This window comes from Arvicola amphibius, chromosome 5 (assembly GCF_903992535.2).
Source record: "Arvicola amphibius chromosome 5, mArvAmp1.2, whole genome shotgun sequence".
Lineage (NCBI taxonomy): Eukaryota > Metazoa > Chordata > Mammalia > Rodentia > Cricetidae > Arvicola > Arvicola amphibius.
This window is the reverse complement of record NC_052051.1, coordinates 57275675-57296148: the sequence shown is the minus strand read 5'-3', so window position 1 is coordinate 57296148 and position 20474 is coordinate 57275675. Positions and strand designations below refer to the sequence as shown.

The following is a 20474-nucleotide window of genomic DNA, read 5'->3' as shown; positions in this document are numbered from 1 at the left end:
CGTGAGTACTAAAATGTTAATTATAGCGTAATTTTTTAAAGTAAATAGACTAGCTCCAGGCAGGAGGCTCATGCCTAAGATCCCAGTGTTTGAAAGGCTGAGTCTGGAAGACCATAAGTTCGAGGCCACAAAAGAACACGAGAACACAGTTTCTTGCCTGGGAGCTACTGATGTGTTTAAGTAAATCTTTATTAGTTGAACGATCCTTTGCATGGTGGGAAGTTGAGTTGTAATCCTGACTTGTCTGTCGAACAACCCATTCCTGGCTTGTGAAAACCAAAATATCTTCAATTATTGACAAATGTTTCCCAGGAAACTAAAACTACCCTGCTTGAAAAGCTCCTAGCTCCAAAGAACTATTCAGATAGTTATATATCCATTCGATACAAGGATGGGATGACTTTTAAAACAACATAGAAATGCTTAGAGCTTAGAATGTTAAAAAAAATCATATAAACCACCAAAATTATTCCTAACATGTCAAGGACATAGAGATTAAAGTTTAATTAGTATAGGATGTAAACAGAAGTTTCTGTCTCACCTGGTCCTTCAGCCCACTCAGTCCCAAGTAAGCACACAGAGGCTTATCATAATTATAAGCTGTTTGGCCTATTGTTCAGGCTTATTACTAACTAGGTCTTACAACTTAACCCATAGTTCTTATCTATGTTTAGCCACGTGACTTAGTATCTTTTCTCAGTAAGGCATTCTCATCTTGCTTCCTCTGCATCTGACCAGCAACTGTGTCGCTGCCTTTCCTCTTCCCAGAATTCTCCTAGTCTGGTTGCCCAACCTATTCTTCCTGCCTGGCTACTGGCCAATCCAGTTTTATTAAACCAATCCAAGTGACAAATCTTTACAGTGTACAAGAGCGTCATCTCATAGAATAGTACATGACTATTTTGTTAATATTGCTATGTAGATTTTTTTTGAGACAAGGTTTTATTGTGTTACTGGCTGGCCTAGAACATAATATGCTGACCACACTGGCCTAAAATTCACAGAGATCTTCCCAACTCTGTTTTCCAAGTGCTAGGACTAAAGGTGTGCACTACCACACCTGGCCAAAAAATTATGTAAGGCAGGAGAGGCTGGAGAAAGGGCTCAGTGATAAGCACACTGGCTGCTCTTCCAGAGGACCGAAGTTGAAGTCCCAGCACCCACAAGATAACTCACTACTGTCTATAAATCTCATTCTAAGGGATCTGTACTAGCTGGGTTTGTGTTAACTTGACACAAGTTAGAGTCATCAGAGAGGAAGGAGCCTCAGTTGAGGAAAGGCCTCCATGAGACCCAGCTGTAAGGCATTTTCTTAATTAGTGATCAATAAGGAAGGACCCAGCCCATGGTGGGTGGGGCAACCCCTGTGCTGGTGGTCCTGGGTTCTATAAGAAAGCAGGCTGAGCAGCCATGTGGAGCAAGCCCCCCTCCGTGGCCTCTGCGTCAGTTCCTGCCTTTAGGTTCCTGCCCTGTTTGAGTTCCTGTCCTGATTTCTTTCGGTGATGCTGAAGTGTAAGCCAAATAAACCCTTTCCTTCCGAACTTGCTTTTTGATCTTGGTGTTTCGTCACGGTAATAAGAACCCCAACTGATACCCTGTCCTAGCTTTCATGGGTACTGTGGTACACAGATATACATGCTGGAAAAACAACCCACCATACACATAAAATAAATATAGATAAATATTTTTTAATTATGTAAGTGCCAGGGAGCTAAATCAGTAAAGTGGTTGCCGTGTGAGCACAGGGACCTGAGTTTGATCCCAGCAGGCTTGTAGAAAGCGGACCATGATGGTGTGCGTGGCCTCCCAGTGCTGGTGATCCAGCTGGTCTAGCTAGCCCCGCGTCCCAGTGACAGACTCTGCTCCTAGGGGCCATGCCTAATGTTGACCTCTGTCCTCTGCATGCACAAGCACACATGTGCGCATTCACCTGTACATGTGCACCTGCTCAAAGATCACAGAGAAACAGTTCTGTGAGGCTTAATTCTGGGGACAATTCTGGCCCTTTTTAAATACTGTGACATAGGAAAACGTCGGTTTATGCATGGTAGTCCTTGGTGCCTCCATGAGAGGGAACCCTGGGTGTGATGGGCTGTGTGGACTCAGTACAGTTTGGCATCACTAAGCCTTTTTGAATATGAACTAGCTCTCCCAGATCCCATCTGTCCAGGCAGATGATGGCCACAGCGTCCTGTCCCAGGGGTAGGAGTGAAGCTCTGAGAGAAAGCACAGGCAGGTAAAAAATGCTTAAGAAGGCTTCACCAAGGTAAAATGCCAGGAGCCGCTTAGAAATGCCTGACAGGAAGTGATGATTCATTTTCTCACTGAGAAAACTACGTAAATTCTGTTTAACCCCAGAGAGCTATTAATGGATATTTTCTGGTTAGGACTAAACGGAAACCCTGAGGCTGACTGTGTGATTTCCTTTAGTTTAAAGTATTTTCTTAGATGAGCTCTGAGCAATGAAACAGTGAGCAGACCAAGCCTCGTTGGAATAGCCTGGGTTTGTGTGATGCACCTGACTGGTGTTCGGGACACACACACACTCAGCAGCATCCCTTCCTTGTTTATAAGTAGAGTGAGGGACAGCCCGTCGTGAGAATCCTAGATGGACCACGAAGGCTACACTCACTGGCATTCTTGTGTTTCTTGCTGGAGCCCAAGGATGTGCAGAGCTCTAGACTGACTGTGGGTCTAATCAAGGCCAAGAATTACCATACAGAGGAGCCCATTGTCAACCACCAACCAGACAAGGAGCAGAAAAGATTTTTATACAGAGCATCAGAGGCAGTAATTGTAATGAGTTCATTAAGCTGATACCATCTGAGTTGGGAGTCAAGCCTAGTCGTGGAAAGGTGGGGCTTTGCCTGCCTGGGACTGTCCCCTTCTCCATATGGTATAGCATATGTCAGCTGGAGCTGTTGGGCTGTAGTTGAAGGCCCTTGAGATTGCAGGTACATGGCGGGTCCTGAGGTACTGTGCATGGAGTCCTTAGGTGCTTAGGCTTGGTGGGAACCCTCAGGCTTCCTTCTCCAGTAACTCCTTTCTGTGTTGTTTGTTTTCCAGAGTTCCTGAAATAGAGTTAAAGAATGCTAAAGGTCTGTCAAATGAAAGTGTTAATTTGTTAAAATCGCACCTGGAAGAACTGGCCAAAAAGCAATGTGGGGAGGTAAGGCTTGCTAAACTGGAGCTATGGAAATAATACAGAAAGACCCACTCACCTCTACCCGGTCTGCCCCAGGAAAACATTTAGAACTCTAAGTACAGGATTGTAACCACCATCCAGCAGTAATGCAGTCAGGGTACAGGCTGATTCCATCTCCACAAAGATCCCACACAATGCCCTTCTTGGCCTCTTCTCAGTTCCACTCCCTCTCTCTCCTGTGATCTTGAGACCCACTAGTCTGCCCTCCGTTTCTATAATCTCATTTTGGAGATGGGTCATACAGTGTGCAGGCTTTTGAGACTGGCATTTTCCCGCAGCACAGGTCTCTAAACAGTTCCCCGAGTGGTTAGATGTAGCAGCAGTTGTTAGATTTTTATTGTTGGGTGGTATTCCATCCAGGTGTTGCTTTATTTATAAGATGAAATACACCTGAGTTTTCCCGTTTTTAGCTATAATGAAGTTGCTGTAAACATTCCTACGTATGTTCTTCAAGCTGCAATGCTAAACCCGTCATAAGTGAAAGATGTGCTTTCTATACTTACCCTACTGAGTGGCATGGCTTAGTAGCATGGTTTCCAGAGAGTGCCAGTTGTTTCCTTTGGTGGTCAGGCCCCAGCCAGGGAGCTGCAGCTCGGCGCTACATCCGGCATCACGGCTGTCATCCCACAGGTAGCTGATCTAGGAGGTCAGAGTGCAAGGCAGTGCTGTTCAGCCTTACACGGGAGGGAATTCTGGCATTCACTACAGCGTGGTACAACCTTAAGGACACTGTGATATGGAGATAAACTGTTGTCAGGCAGACATTGTAGGACTGTATCAGATACTCTGAAATCAGAGTCACACAGAGAAAGCAGAATGTGGTTGCCAGGGCTAGGAGAGTTTGGAAACAATTTCAGTTTGGAAAGTGCCGAAAACAGACGACAGCAGTGGATGAAGATCATGGTTGCCCAGCATGTTTAAGGGGTGGACAGTATGCTGCTGGAGTCTTCCCCATAAACTGAAAAACTGCACCTGAGACATCTTCACGGGGTGAGCTTTGAGGGGCATAAAGTGTGGGATCGTGCCATGCAGATCCATCTTGCTTGTCTAAAGTTTCTTCCTTAGGTCTGAAGTCCTAGCAGCTGAAAATTCAATTTCGAAAGTTTGTTTTCATTTTCAAGTAAAATGTAATGTAATTAAGTGTTAGCACAAGCTTAGGAATTCATCGAGGTAGGGTATTACCTTATAACCTGCTGTTCAGATGAATCATTTCGTTCTTGGTGGCACCAAAAACAATGCTCAGGAGCATTCCCATTTGCCTTGGAGTGATGGTTTGTGGGGGATAAGGTGGCAGGGTCTCACTGTATGTATAGTTCTGATTGGCCTGGATTAGATGTGTGTGCCAACATGCTCAACACTCCTCTGAAGGATTTTAAATCTGTATTAGCAAGGTTTTGTTGTTGTGGTGGTTGGTTGGTTGGTTGGTTGGTTGGTTGGTTTTTTGAGACAGGGTCTCACTATGTATCCCTGGCTGTGCTGGAACTCACTATAGAGACCAGGCTGGCTTCAAACTCACAGAGATCTGCCTGCCTTTGCCTCCCAAGTGCTGGGATTAGTTAAGGTGTGCACTGCCACACCTGGCTATGTATTAGTAGATCTTTGTCAGTCCTGGAAAATAATCCAAAATATAGCAGAGACTCCGCTTATTTAATTAGTAAAAGTCAAACTCATGCATTCCATGAGTCAGCAGGTGTTTACTGCCTGTCTGTCTTGTGCTGGGTCTGGCTGGTGCTGGTGCTGGGGAAGCCACAGTGAGCAAACCATTTGGCCTCACTGTTGAAGAGCACAAAGTACACTGTAAGGACGATGGCAGAGTAGAGACACTCCTGCTCTGGGAAGTTATGGAGGAGGGCAGGAGAAGCCCCTGAGCAGCCTGAGGCAAGTCCTGAACCATGCCGCACGCGCAGAAGAGAGGTCTAGAGTAAGAGCCACGTTGGAATGTGGTTGTTTTCATTCAGGCCTACAAACTGTCAGGTGCCACTCATCAGAAAAACACTAGTAAGGTAAGTCAGTGAAAGCAAAACCTTTGACAGCTGTGGCCCTGCCCCTTTCTGGGTTAGAACTGGTCTCTCCAAGTGGTAGGAATTGCCTGCTTTCCCCAGATTTTCTTAGCCTTTTCCTTAGCACTTGCGTCTTAGTCTCTAGACTGGCATTTCTCTTTCTTTTTTTAATTATTTATTTATTTTTACTTTATGTACATTGGTAATTTGTGAGGGTGTCAGATCCCCTGGGTAGAGTTACAGGCAGTTGTAAGCTGCCATGTGGTTGCTGGGAACTGAACCCAGGTCCTCTTGAATAACCGCCAGTGATCTTAACCGCTGAGCCATCTCTCCAGCCCCTAGACTGGCATTTCTCAACCCTAGACAAAGATGTATTCAGTAAGCTCCACAACTTCTGGTATAACAAAAACTAAATCAACTCCCCCTCCCTGGGAGGTGGAATGCCAGGCTTCCTAAGAGACTCAGGCCCCTTGGAAGAAGCAGGAAGAAGTGAGACATTTTAAATGCTCTCTGACAACAGTGGGGAAGAAGCAGGAAGAAGTGAGACATTTTAAATGTTCTCTGACAACAGTGGGGAAGAACCTCAGTGCAGCATTCCTCATTGACAGGGACAGCTTGAGCGCTGTACCCTGAGCTGGGTGCCAGCCAGTGTGGTCTTGGAACCCACAGCCCACCCCGCCCCATGGATGTTTGAGGTGGCCTTTCCTTCCTGACTCTGTCTGGCTGACTCTTAAGGTGTTGATCAGCCTCCTGCTGGTTCATTGCCGGAGGGAGGAAGTACAGGCTTTGTGAACTTGCTTTTGGGCTCTGATCGCTGTGCCCGCTGTGCCACATGAACAAGTGGTAGCGCTGGCACTCATGGCACTCTGCCCAGCTGTCATGTCGCCAGGCTTTCTGCTTAGGAGAACAGCCATTCCCTTCCTGCAGGCTTAGACACTTTTCAGCTTTATTTATATACATGTTTAGATGTTAGGGAAATGACGGTAAATTTGGGTAGGTCTAAGCCCCCCCATACACACACACAAGGAGAGAAGCTTTTTATTTCTCAAGCAATTCACCTTGATCACAGACTCGGTGAACCCTTTCAAAGCTTTTCCTGCTGTGATTGTGCCACACACCTTATTCCAAACATGTCCCAGAGTGAATGCTGGCATGGCAAGTGCGAGTCTGATTGCCTGCTCATGGTGTTGCTGGGTGGCAGCTTCTCTCCAGGCCCCGCCCCTGACCATCATCTAACCGACTGTGGTTGTTTTCTGTTTACATGTGTAGGTGATGATATTTGAACTGGCACACCATGTGCAGTCCTTTCTCAGTGAGCATAACAAGCCCCCTCCAAAGTCTTTCCATGAAGAAATGCTGGAAAGGCAGGCTCAGGAGAAACAGCAGAGGTTGCTAGAGGCCAGGCGGAAGGAGGAGCAGGAGGTAAGAAGTGGCTGTTGGTGATGGCCCAAGCTTGGAGGCCTGCACTGTGTCTGCCTATGAATGTGTCTGTGAGCTTTGCTCAGCATCTGATTGAAGAGATGTGCATTTGTATGAGAGAAATCCCTACAAGTTCACTGAGAAACATTCCCCTCCCTAGCCATCCTGCCCTTAGAGCCCTCTCTGGGCTTTTAAGGAAGAGCGGGGACGAAGAGGTAGGGGGTCGTTGTGTGTCCCATGTCTCTAAGTCTGCCAAGCTGTACAGGAGTCCACTGGATCTGGATGCTGTTTTCCTCTTGACTGAGAGATATGCCTAATGCCCAGTGAGTAGAAGAGCCAGAACTTGAACTGACATCCCTATTCTTCCTTGAGTCTGTCCTGAGAAGAACCCTTTCCTGCCTCTGAAAATCCTTGAAGTTGAAAATGGTTTGTTCTCTTGACTTCCTTCTTGATTTTAATTTAAATTGTTTTCTGTTTAGCCAATTGATCAGCTTAGTGAGAGTTTAGGTGGATGCAGATTATAAAAAGAGGCATTTCCCTAACACAGTAAACAACAGTTCCTCATTCAGTTATCTGTAGGATTCCTTTGGAGTGTTTTAATTGCTGGCCTATGCTAGAGTCTATTGGTAAATTAAGTTCATCTGTTTTTTTTTTCTTAAGTCTTCACATACTCTCAAGTTTTGTATTTCACTCTGAAGTTTTCTGTTTTGAATGCTTTTAATATTTGACAGGCCAACCTACCCTTCCCTGACCCTTCATCTTCCATAGTTTTTCAGCCATTTTCTTGACTTCTTATTTTCCAGTTTCCTCTCTTCTCCCTCTCTTACCTCTTTTCTTTTTCCTGAGGCAGGGTCTCAGTGTGGAGCAGTGTGGCTATCACCGTCACATGCCGGGTCTCAGTGTGGAGCGGTGTGGCTATCACAGTCACATGCCGGGTCTCACTGTGGAGCAGTGTGGCTATCACAGTTGTGTGCCGCATACCTGAACTATGGAATTGTTTCTTCAGATTCAGCAAAACACATGCCCCATGAGATTTTGATTGAAATTAGAGGAAATTTGCATATTTATTTAGGAAGAACTGCTATCTTCTGCATACTAGACTTTCTATCTAGTCCCAGGTTTATTTTTATCTGTTGCTGTAGTATGCTTTACTACAGTACTTGTGAGACTTGAATTTCCTCCCTCTTGAACTGGCCGTATGTTTCACTGCGATATTTTTATGCATGTACATAACACACTTTGGTCATATTTAGCACCCCTGCTACTCTCTCTCGTCCCTCCAAAGCTTTCTCTATTCTCTGGCACCCTTCCTCTTCCCAAGGTGCCCTGTTCTGCCTCTACGTGCTTGTGCCTGGTTCTTGTTTCTGCTCGTTTTCTCTAGCCTATGCTATGGTAAGACTCTCTGTGTTGCATCTACAGAACGCTCTAATGTTTGACAGAGCTTCTCCATGCCTCATAGTCTGTTGAGATGGATTTCATCCACGATTGCTTAGCTTCCACTAAAGTGTGTCTAGTCACCATTTAGAGTGCATATTTGCTCATTGTTAGAAGTCAGTGGATGTTTAACTAACAGTCTCTTGGTGTACTGCCGTAGCTACCTGTAAGTATAGATTATGTTCCCACATTTTCTATTATTGCTATTAATATTTCTGATGATTTCCTTCATAGTTTTGATGTAATTTAGAGTTGTGAGAACTAAGAAAAATTGATGACGTTCAAAATACTAGTTTTAATACTTAAAGGGATGATGGAGAAGGCAGATTAAGGCCACAGGGGATAGACATGATGCCTGAGCCTTCACCACCCCAGACCCAGGCTCTGAGGATGTCCAACTTCTACCGTGCCTGTCCAGGCTCATGGCAAAGGGCAGCCCCATACCCTGTCCCTATACACAGGCAGAAGGCAAGGCTAGAGAAGTAGAAAAGAATACAGACTTACGATCTCCGCAGCGAAGCCTGCTTCCCAGGACTGCTGGCAGCACAGACGAGATGTGGCTCCACCAAGCTCATTGTGTGGAGCTCAGGAAACAAGGATTGTGGGTCATGGAAATTCAAAAGTGATTCCTGAGTTTACTTGTTGGGTGCATTTCAGAGATTGGTGTCTGACCTGGTCTGATTTATTTCAGCAACGGGAAATCCTCCACGAAATTCAGAGAAGGAAAGAGGAGATCAAAGAGGAGAAGAAAAGGAAGGAGATGGCTAAGCAGGTGCTGTCCATGCTGTGCCCCTCCTGTAAAATGTCTGTATTTCCAATGAAGACACTTTTCCCTCTCGTGCTAAAATTTAAAATACTTTCTCATTGATTATGTTTTGGTTGTTTGTTTTGTTTTCTTATTTGTGATAGAGGGGCTTGGGGCAGCGTCTTACTATGTATCCTAGGCTGACTTGGAATTCATAATATTTCATAGGCTAGCCCTGCACTCACTGAGTACAGTTCTTCTGCCCTGCCGCCCCACCTCTGAGAGCTTGTTCATAAGCACTGAGCTCTGCTTACTGTGTATTTTTAGATTTCCCACATAGGTGACAAAATTCAGTGTTGTGTATTGTCTGTAAATAACTTTGGTTTACATAATTACAGTAATTTATCAAATGAGTCCAAAGAGAGGAAATTGGGATTTTGTTAATTAGCCTGGAATAGAATTTTTTTAAACAAACAAACAAAACAGTTTGTTCTTATAAAGAGTGAATGGGAACTTTACACACCTGCCTGAAGCTTAATTTAGTGATAGAAAGAATGATTATAGCAGCAAATTTAAAAAGGACAAGCAGCTGACGTGATAGGGGCCCTCCTCACTGTCCTTCAGATATTTTGCTGGAAGGGTCCCATGCAGCAGGGACCTTATTAAAGCTTTTATTTTTCCACTGCCTGCTGTGACTTTACAGACAGCACCCTTCTGTGACTGTCTTTTCTATGTTAAAAGAACAAAGGGCTGTAGTGTGGCCACCCCTGGGTAATGCCGCATCCAGATGTGGTTTTCTGTTGCCTCCACCTCTCCCACCTTGAATCCTCTGGGCTACCCCTCAGCAGCCATTCTTCTTTTCCTGACCCTCCCATCTCTGATCCTCTCCTCTAGCTCTGTCTCCCGAACTTTCCATGCAGAGTCTGAGCTGTTTCACATATAAAAATCTTATTCTCTTAAAACTGTGACCTGGACTTCACTTTGTGATCCAGAGTCAGCTTGGGGTGGTGCACTCTATTGGATACACACACACACACACACACACACACACACACACACAGAGAGAGCACATATGAAGATGACTGGGATCCATGTCCCACAAGTGTACAGTTCCTGAGGAAGCCAGAAAAGGGCATCAGATCCCCTGGGATTAGAGTTACAGACAGTTGTGAATTGCCATGTGGGTGCTGAGAATCTAACCTGGATTCTCTGGAAGAGTAGCCAGTGCTCTTAACCTCTAAGCCATCTCTCTGGTCCTCTTCACCTTATTTTTTGAGACAGAGTCTGAACTTAGTTTGTCTAGACTGGCTGGCCAGTAAGCCTCCAGGAATCTCCTGTTTCTGCCTCCCTAGTGCCATAAACCACCACATCCAGGTCCTTGCCCTTGCTTTTACAGCCGTCTCCCTGGTGCATATTACCTTTTTAAAGTTGACTCTAACTGTTACACTGTAAACTGTGACAGTAAGCTCTAATTATCAGCCTGACAATCCAGAACCACTGGAAAGAAAGTCACCATTGTTTATATTAGGTTGGGCCTGTGGGAGGTTGTCTGGATTGTCCAAGATAATTCCCTGGTTTGGGGCTCTGGTCTGTGTTGTTAATCCCAATGGTGAGAATAAGACCACTACCACAATTTGAGCCAAATTTGAAGCAAGCTTAATTTTTTTTTTATTGGGATGCACTCAAGAGCTGGCCAGAGACTGCCTCCTAAGTCAGGATAAAGAGAGCAGCTCCAAATCCACCCCTTGAGCCTTTTTTAAGGAGTAAAATCACTGATAGTTTCACAGAAGGGAGGCGATGGGGCAAAAACTAAATACAAAGAAACTTTAAAAAAAGAACATCATGTGGTCACCCACCATGTGTGTGGTTAGGAGGGGTCAGGGCGGGTCAGAGAGGGTCAGGGAGGGTCGGAGTACTCTCAAAAACAAATCAAGGTCATGGGTTGGGGAAGGTCAGGTTCCAGGAAACAGAGCAACTCAACTCTCACAGTAAACAGAAACTTATTTTTCTAAATATAGCATAATAGCTTCTGCCTTTAAAATAGAGTCAGGCAGGTTCCTCAGTATAAGAGTAAAGGAAGCTAGCTAAATATGAGGCATGCTTACGTCCATTTCTCTCTGCTACTGGCTAGGTGGGTCTGCCACAGTGACTCCCCCACAGTGGTAAACAGACCCAGTATTGTGAGGCAAATAACCCTTTTTCCTCTCAGGTGCTTCTTAGCACAGCGACAGAAATGAAACTAAAGCATCCCGATCAAATAAAATGTTTCTTCCGGGGGCTGGAGAGATGGCTCAGAGGTTAAAAGCATTGCTGCTCTTCTAAAGGTCCTGAGTTCAAATCCCAGCAACCACATGGTGGCTCACAACCATCTGTAAAGGGATCTGGTGCCCTCTTCTGGCCTGCAAGCATACACAGACAATATTGTATACATAATAAATAAATATTAAAAAAATGTTTCTTCTGGACCAACCGGGTGACTCCATGCCGTGTTTGTCATCAGCTTGCACAGACAGCTGATGCGGATCTTCCTCTCCCTTTTCTAGGAACGTTTGGAAATTACTAGTTTGCCAAACCAGGAGCATGCCTCTAAGAGGGACCCAGCAGGACACAGAGCAGCTGCCGTTCTCCACGGAGGCTCTCCCGACTTTGTAGGAAATGGTAAACCTCGGGCAAACTCTTCAGGGAGATCTAGGTAAGTCCCTTCAACTTCTCGTGTGAGGGGCTGAAAGATGTGGAAGGAGAAAAATGACCTGTAGTGAACATGGCCACAGTGTTCAGATAGAAATATTAATACGGTGGTTAGCACTTTTATCGCAATCTGTTAGCTAGCTACATGAAACCAAGTTCTTATTTAACACTTTCTAAGTAACTTCATGTATTTGTTTTTGTGGCTAAGTGCTCTACCACCAAGCCTCACCCCCAACCCTTTTTCATTTTATTTTGAAGCAAATCTTACTGTTAGCCCAGGTTGACCTAAAGTTTGTGAGCCTCTTGCTTCAACCTCCTGCTTGACTCTGAGTACCTAATAGAGCCGGTTGCACAACCCACACCCCTTAGAACAGCCTGTACACTTCACAATCTCACCTTCAGAACTATTTTATTTGACTTTTAATGATTTAAAGATATCTGTCTGAATCATCACTATCCACTCAAATTTCATATTTCATGCTGTGTAATTTTTTTGTGGTGGTGGATGGGGGGAGACAGGTTCTCATATTACCTGGGCTAACCTCATTCAGACTTGCTATGTAGCCAAGGATGACCTTGAACTTCAGTCCTAGTACCTCTGTCTTCTAAATGCTGAGATTAGAGCATGCCTGGTTTACTGGATCTTGGGGGTTGAGCCCAGGGCCTTGTGCAAGTTGGGCAAATACTCCATCAACTGAGCTATGTGATCAGCTGTAATTAGATACAAACACAGACAAAATGTGTAGGATTTTCCAAAGTGGGCACAGTATAGAATACTCATTCCAAAAGGAGGGAGCCCACCCTATGAGGTGGCATCCTGGATTCTCTGTCACTAGAAGTCACAGGAAGAACACTACTTTCTCCATGTCCTTTCCTACTTAAAGATCTTCTCTGACCATGTGCTGTAGCCCCCTGGAAGCCAGAAAGGAATTTGAATGCAGAAGCCATGAGCAGAGAGGTTATTATAGGTTCTTCAGCTCACTTTTGATTAAAGTTTTATTTATCATTATTGTGAATGTGTGTAGGGCTGTATTTGTGTTGTGTGTGTGTGCCGTGGGGCACATGTGGAAGTTGGAGGACCACTTTTCAGGTGTCAGTTCTGTCCTTTACCAGTCCCATGCCCCATTTCATTTAGGTCTCAGTGAGTCAGCACATCAGAGTGGAGTGAGCTGTACAGCAAACCTGCTCACCTCCCAACCATAGTGTAAGAACAGAAGGGCTGAGGTCCCACTCGGCCCTGCCTTAGAGACACTACTAATGCCTTGTAGCATGGGGACACTTTTAACACGTGGGCCTTTTAGTGCATTTCAGTTCCAAACAGTAACAGGCACATTCTTGGCCTTGTTGGTGGCATGTCTTGGACAGCAGTGCAGTGCTGACACTGGTACTTGACACATTGCCACTTGGCATGGACTGCATGGTGGCCATTGCTGCTTGGCAAAGTTCCAGCCTTTCAACACTGCAAACCACACTTCTCCAGCACCTTTTTACTTTCATTTTTTAATGATTCTCAATATCAGTGCCTTTCCCTTGGGAAATTTTGTGTGGGCTTTGGTGGAGAATGAAACTGTGTACAGTGGTTGTAATGGTCTGTCCTGTTGGAGTCACGGCACCAATGTTATGGTGAAAATAAAATGCTGCAGGTCTCCGAGTGATACCAGTGGGCAGTGGGTCTCGAGACCACGGCAGGCCACAAATGCAGCCAGTCCCAGGCAGGGGGCCACCCGGTGGGTGAGAGACAGAGACCTATTAGGCACACCATGCAGAGAAAGTGGGTATTTATTTAGTGGGTTATGGAGGGGAAAGAGAAAGGGAGGAAAGGGAGAAGAACAGAGAGGCAGAGAAAGAGAAACAGAGGGGGGAAGGGGAGAAGTGGGAAGAAGGAAGAGGGGCAGAAACTGCTTCTGGAGAGGAAGGAACTCAGGCTAGAAGCTGAAGGAAGATCTGCTTGCCTCAGTGGATGGGAGAGGGAGTGGGCAGGGCTTGTTTCTTAAAGAGACAGGACAGACCATTACAGTGGTAGCCTCTCTAAACAAAATAATTCTTTGGAAAAAAAAATCCCTACCACCTCAGAACCAGGAATCCTAGTGTGTCCTTCTAATCACACCAAGAACAGGAAAGTTGGAGATTTACCATACACAACTGACCCCAAGGATGAAATGCCTACAATTCAGATCCAGAGCCTCAGGCCATTGAGGGCAAGAGTTCAGTTAATAAATATAGAGAAATCAGAATGGTACTGTTGTAATGGAAAAAGAGAAAGACCAAGGTCAGACATTTGGATAAAGGTCTCCCTTCCCTCTGGGGCTTTAGGAAAGTTCCAGCTTGCTGAAGTCATCATTCTTATCTCTAGCAAGAAGAACTTCTGGCCCTTCCATTAGCACTTAACTGGTGCCTGGTGTCAAGGTCAGTCCTCAACCCCTGTTCTCAAGCCACACTTCAGTTCACAGGCCCCCTTTTTTGGTTTAATCCTATGTGCAACTATAGCATATAAAAGGTGTATTCTTATTTTCAATTAAGCACTGCTGGCAGCTATCCTTTCTCACCCTCAGATCATGCCCATCTCTTCCTTCTCTTCCCCCTCCAACTCTACACATCCTCTTAGGGACCTGAGCCCCCTCCAAAGCAGCTCTTCTGCAGCCACTTATTTTCTTGCCACTTGAACTCTATTTAATTTTTTTCACTTTTAGTTTTTCATTTTAAACATTAAAGAAAAATTTTAGAGTTTGTGGGGTAAACTTTCCTTCCACCTGTCTGTGTGTTCTGGAGATTGAGCTCAGGTCATCAGGCTTGTGAGCCATCTCACTGGCTCTGGCTTTGTGTGTGTGCCTGCACCCCACATGTGCTTGCATATAGAGGTTAAAGGACAACCTGTGAGAGTCAGTTCACTCTTTCTACTTTGTAGATTCTCAGATTGAACTCAAGTTGTCAGGCGTGGTGGCAAATGTCTTTACCCACTGAGACATCTTACTGGCCCTCATTTTTTTTCAGTTATTAAGAACTTACATTCCTGATTTAGCCCCTAAAATTGAATTGTATTAAGCTTTGTGAGACCCAATTGTTAGTATTTGGTTATTTTGTTTGAAACTACCTTCATCTTCTTAGGCTCAATACTGCCTCAGCTCCATAGCAAAGCTACTAACCTAAGTATGTTTCCCCAAACTTCGAGGCATCTGTAATCAGAACAGACTCTAGACCAGGTCACTGTCTGCAGAGACCTCTGGCCTCATGGAGGTGCTGTCTGCGGGAGTTCAAAAGCCGCTATCTTGGGAGCAGAGTGGCTCCTGAATGGCTCTTCTAGCCCATTTTTTCGTGCATCCCAAGTAAACAGTAGGCAATGCTCCCTGGCTTTTGCCTCTTTCTTCCTTATTTTAAATTCTGTTCATTGGTGATGTACTGTCCAGCCTCTGTCGTTGTTCTCAATGTCAGCTTCTCCTGGCTGGCACATGCCACACTTACTATATTATTAACACTTTGACTTTTAAAATCATCTCCATTTTTCCTTTAGCCCTTATTATCCTCTTAACACTATTTTATGTATGTGTTTATTCATGTGTTCACTTATTTGTTGCAGTGCTGGGCATGAAACCATACTAGGCAAGTATTCTACCATTAAGGAGGTTTACTGTGGCTGCAGTGAGGAGTGAGTGGTATGGAGGCTGGAGTGACCACAGCAGGGACAGCCGTTTGAATATGAAAGCCGAGATATGTGTGAAGAGTGCAGCTTGATAGGGCAGTGTGGGATTGAGAGGAATAGACTGAACATTCTGGGGAAGGATGCACTAGACCAAGACCTCAGACAGGACTGTAGGGAATAGAACTGAGGCGCTGTCTACAGTCTGTCCTCAGTGTTGACTGCTGTCAGTGCCAGCTTTCTTTATGGATGGAACCCTAGGGGTCATGGATTTCCCTCTGTGCTCCTTGTTTTCAGCAAAAGTAAATGCCATGGGTTGTGTTTAGCCTAAGAGACATCTTCGTAGATCTGAGTGTGTCTCCCTCACTGCTTCTCTGGAGCCCTGTCCCCCAACTTGTTAATTACTATTGCATTCTAGGTTCCCAGCTTGTGCTCCCCATCCCTGGTAGAGGAAGGAGAGGAAGGGAGGGAAGGGATAGCAGAAAAAGAAACAAAAACAGAGAGGTAGCATTTGGGGACAGTCATGGAGGGGAATGACAGAGACTGTCTGTCAAAGATAGAAAGAGAAGAAAGGAAGCCCAGACTGGAACTGTGAGGACTCCGAGGCCTCCTCTGAGTGTTCTCCAAATGCAGCTCTACCTGGGAATAAAACACTGGGGATGTTTGAGGGACGAATGTAAACTGTACAGCCAACTGAACATCTTATGATGATGAAATGTTCTGTGTCTCTGCTGTCAGCACGGTAGCCACCAGCCCCAGGTGACTAGGGGCACAAGAACTTAGCTGATTTTATTATTTTTTCATGTATGGTATGTTTGGGTGTGTGTGTGCTGTGTGTTTGTATGGTGGTCAGCTTCGTAGAGTTGGTTTTCTCCCTCCCATTCTTGGGATCAAACTCAGGCCGTTAGGCTTTTGAGATAAGCATCTTTACCCATGAGCCATCTTGCCGGGTCAAGATCTGAATTTTAACTTCACCTTGCATGGAGTTCATGCCATTCCTGTGTGAAAGGGAACAGTGGGAGGTGGGCAGTAGATAGTTTCCCACCGGAGCCTTCAACTCTATCCCCGGTAGACAGAGACTGCACTGAATGGCCTAATAATTAGGAGGAATGGAGGGGCAAGAGTTTCCTATGTGAATTGTAAGTTCAAGGAAAAAAAAAAAAAAAAACATTGTCCAAATTTATTTTTAAGGCGAGAACGTCAGTATTCTGTCTGTAGTGGTGAAGCCTCCCCGGGCTCGTGTGAAATCCTGTATTTCAGTGTGGGTAGCCCTGATCAGCTCATGGTGCATAAAGGGAAGTGTGTTGGTGAGTAAACAAGCCAAGTTCATTAAGTTTGTTTAGTGGCAAAAGTTAATCCTGATGTGATGAAACAGACTGGAGACTGGCATCTAATCCAGCATAGCCCAAGAAGGAACCCCTCCCTAGCAGGAAGCTACAATCCGTCTCCCGTTCCTCATTCCTGGGATGAGAAGCTACTCAGCTCCTCTAATGTGACATGGAAATAAAACCATGCTCTTGAAAATATGTAGTGGACAGATAGTCCTAAATGTTGTATCATGTTCATCTGGTACTGATAAAATGTATGTACACAAAATGAGCCCCGATTCTTGTGATCTTTAATAACCAGGTCACTGTTTCTTCCCTTTATGGTGCTGGGGGTTGAACCAAGATCCTCGTGCATGCTGAGCCAGTGCTCGACCACTGAGTCACATTCCTGGCCTCCAGGTCCCCTCATCTCAAGTTATTGTCTGTCTGCGTGGCATTTTCCTACATGGCACATTGTGTCTGGGCAGAAAAAAACATCTTATTTTCTCTACATCTTATTTAGCAGTTGCCTCTGGTGGCTACTTGGAATGAACCTTTCTCTACAAGTCAGGATTTTAATTTTTTTTTAATCCAGTTTTCTATATTGACTTTCTTAGCCATATAGACAAGCTGCTAGGGCTTGCCTTCATGTGCTGAATTTAACAATTAACTTTTATATTCAGTCCTATAAATACTCTTGCCGGAATTAATGGACAGTATGCCAAGAATCAGCTTGCGGCATCTTTTTCTCCATTTTAAGGTGGTCTGGGTAAGCCAGAGAACAGCTAACGATGGAGGGGGTGAAACCAATCCCTGAAGAGTCCGTGGCCACTCAACCTGGCTACTGTGATAGCTACCTAGACAGATAGGACTCTGCAGGCACAGGGCTGATGTACTCAAAACAGCCACTCGGCAGGGTCAAGACCACCGAGGAAGCAGTTGGCCTGGGACTTGAGACTGTCCTTGACTCAGAAACGTCACGTTTGTGAACCACCAGCATGAACTTCCCTGCCTTAATAACCTGGGAAATGAAGAAGGCCACGTCCTTGGCTCTTAGCCTCACTGGCGCCTATTGGTGTCCCCTTCGGTGACTTCAGGAGGAGACACATTTTAACTATCAAGAGTAAACTGTTTTCTCACAGTCGGTCTGGCTTTGTCAATAGTCCCTAATTTTGTTTGAAGTTTTTTAAACCATCAACTAATTAATATTTTTATTTTGAAAAGCAACCGATTAGTGTTTGTTTTTCAGTTCAAGTTGTCGGAGCTAGAGAATGGCCTACGGCTGTGGGAAAGGTGCTGACAACTGTCTGTTCCAGCGATCATCGCTGGCATGTGACAGCTTCAGTCAGCGTCCTGCCAACACCTCTCCTTCAGCTTTGTTGTGTTTTTGTAACAAGAGTCCTTGGCTTGTCTCCACCAGGAGAGAGGTGATAGGAGGGTGGCTACGTGAAATTATAATGTAAAATCCCAGCAGTTATAAAATGTCTAGCTGTTCCTGCAGTGCCAGTGAGGTGGTTTAGTGGATGGCACTCACCTGGCAACTGAGGTTGGTAGCCGGAAACCACACGGTAGAAGGAAAGAAGTGTCTCCCAGAAGTTGTCCCCATACACACACATAAGTGTGTGTGCATACATATACAATAAATAAATGATTTGTTTATGAATCCATGTATATGACAGTGCATTGCCGAGACTTCATGTGAATCGTGTCATCCTCCATCCCATAAACTCTTAGTGTCGCCGACTCCAGTGAGCTGCTCAGTTCATTCCTAAAGCTGCTTCCTTTAGTTGACAGGTTTCCAAACATCTGGGTTTTTCCCTCATAGGCTAAGACTTTTAGGAGTCATTATGACTAAAAAATAATTAGATTGTTGTAATTAAAATCTCTGAATTGCCAGCATTTCCCTGAAGTAAAAACTGCCATGTTAGATGCAGGGTCTAGGTGAGCTAATTCAGCCATAATTCTCCAAAGTACTTTTGCTAAAACTGTCTTCTAGATGCTGGTTCTTTCTGCTTCTGATTTTTCAAATGGAAAACATAATTACCAGCGGCTTTTAAATGATTTTTCTTCTTTCAGAAAGTGAAGTAACATTATGAAAAGTAGTCTTTTTGTACTAAAAGGAAAGGGTTAGGCTGAGGAGATAGCCAGTCCGTAAAGAGCTTGCAAGAACACCTGACTTCAAACCCAGAACCCACATCTCAGATAATAAAAGAAAGCTAAGCATGATGGTGTGCACTTGCAAGCAGATTCTTGGGGCTCACTGGCCACCAGTCACTGGGTGAGTTCCAGGCCAGTGAGAGACCCTGCCTCAATAACAGCATGCGGATCAGCCAGGCACACACATTCTCATATCCTCTCTCTCTCTCTCTCTCTCTCTCTCACACACACACACACACACACACACACACACACACACACACCATATACACGCACACACAGAGATAGATCACTCTATTATTGGTGGTTCTCAGCTAGAGGAGTTGGGAGCCTGGGGTCACTTTGTGATGCTCAAAGGACTACTTGTTTTTTTATTCTGGGGATTGACTCCCATGCCTAGCACATGCTCAGCAGGCGCTCTACCACTGAGCTACCCCAGTCGGTTTGATCTTTGATGCTGCGGTGGGCTACTGTATCTTTATTTGTTGACAAGTGGACACAAAGCATTCCCTACAACCAAGGACTGTCTAGCCTGGGTGCTACATGTGCTATGATGAGGTAACATCAGAAGAAAAAGAATAAAGAAGAACAGAGGAAAGGAAAATAAGAGTAAAACAAAAGTTAAGTTTTCTTCTCTTTCTGTTATACTCTTTAATGGCACCAGAGATTCTGTGCAACAGTGTTTGATGTTACGGCAGTTCCGGTCCCCAAGAAGAAGCTGTGTGCCTGTAGCTAACTACGTGCACCACTTTCTAGCCTTAGCCGTCATTCTGGCTCTTACCCTCCAAAGCACTGGGCAGTTTCGCTTAGCTGATCATCATCAGGGTTTGTGCCACTGATTATGATTTATTTCCAGATTAGACTAAAGCTGTTTCCACTGTGCACACTAATCTGTTAGTGGAATGATTAGTGAATGTTAATGGACAGAGCAGGCATGGCCAGCAAAGGGGAGCTGCTGAGGAAAGCAGGACTGTAGGTCCAGTAAGATGCTAGTCTCTTTATCTATCCTGATCCTAAGAGCCCATCATTGATTCTGAACTTTCTATAATGAGTATTTGAAGGCTTGGGTTATATTGGTAATTATTGGTTACAAACAGACATGTGTTGTAGTAAATGATACTTTTCATAATTAGCATGCGGTACCCATTATTAGAGTTAAAGTACACTACATGCACATGCACGCGTATGCACACACACATTTACAGAAAACGGAAGTGGATGGGATGACCTTTCCTGTGTTTCTGCAGGCAGTGATGAACAGCTGGGGAAGGTGGTGTACAATGCTTTGGAGACAGCCACGGGCAGCTTTGTCTTGTTGTACGAGTGGGTCCTTCAGTGGCAGAAGAAGATGGGCCCATTCCTTACCAGTCAAGAAAGAGAGAAGGTCGAGAAGTGCAAAAAGCAAGTAGGTGACCCCGCATGATGGCACCCACCTGTAATTCTCATGGCTGGCCAAACTGTGAATGATGAAGCAAAAAGCCTGTGTTCCATTGGCTCCCACCGATGGTCCACGGAGTGTGAGGACCATGGGAAACCCTCATCTTCACCAGACCTCAGCCCTGCTCTGGCTTCTGTAGCCCGTCACAGCAATGCATCCTCCTGTCTCAGCCCCTGTCACTTTGGTCTGGCTGGGGTTAATTACTGCTTTATTACTGTGCCATTTGCAATCACTTATATTTCCTCTGCTCTTTTAAAATGTTGTTTTAAAACTGAATTTCCAGGATCCAGGGTTTCCTTTTGTTTTTGTGCAATACAGGGAATGAGAAAAGAATTTTGCATGAGTATATATGATGAACTCAGGAAAGCATTTAATATTGTATGTTGTCTTTGCATAATGAAGAGGTTAGAAAACATCCAAAGCAAGAGAATTCTGAAGCACACCAAA

At 44.9% G+C, this 20474-nt stretch overlaps 1 protein-coding gene across 3 annotated transcripts in view; it reads left to right on the top strand.

Moving 5' to 3' along the window:
• Eif2ak4 (eukaryotic translation initiation factor 2 alpha kinase 4) overlaps window positions 1-20474 on the top strand; it is a 93285-nt gene that overhangs the window by 14340 nt on the left and 58471 nt on the right. For all 3 annotated transcript variants that reach the window (XR_005285351.1, XM_038329358.2, XM_038329360.1), the window contains exons 3-8: window positions 3067-3169; window positions 6475-6627; window positions 8750-8830; window positions 11347-11495; window positions 16317-16432; window positions 19837-19994. Coding sequence is in view for 2 of the 3 variants with exons in the window: in XM_038329358.2 (XP_038185286.1) it covers window positions 3067-3169; window positions 6475-6627; window positions 8750-8830; window positions 11347-11495; window positions 16317-16432; window positions 19837-19994 (760 nt within the window). In the remaining variant the exon portion in view is untranslated. The remainder of the gene's footprint in view (window positions 1-3066; window positions 3170-6474; window positions 6628-8749; window positions 8831-11346; window positions 11496-16316; window positions 16433-19836; window positions 19995-20474) is intronic.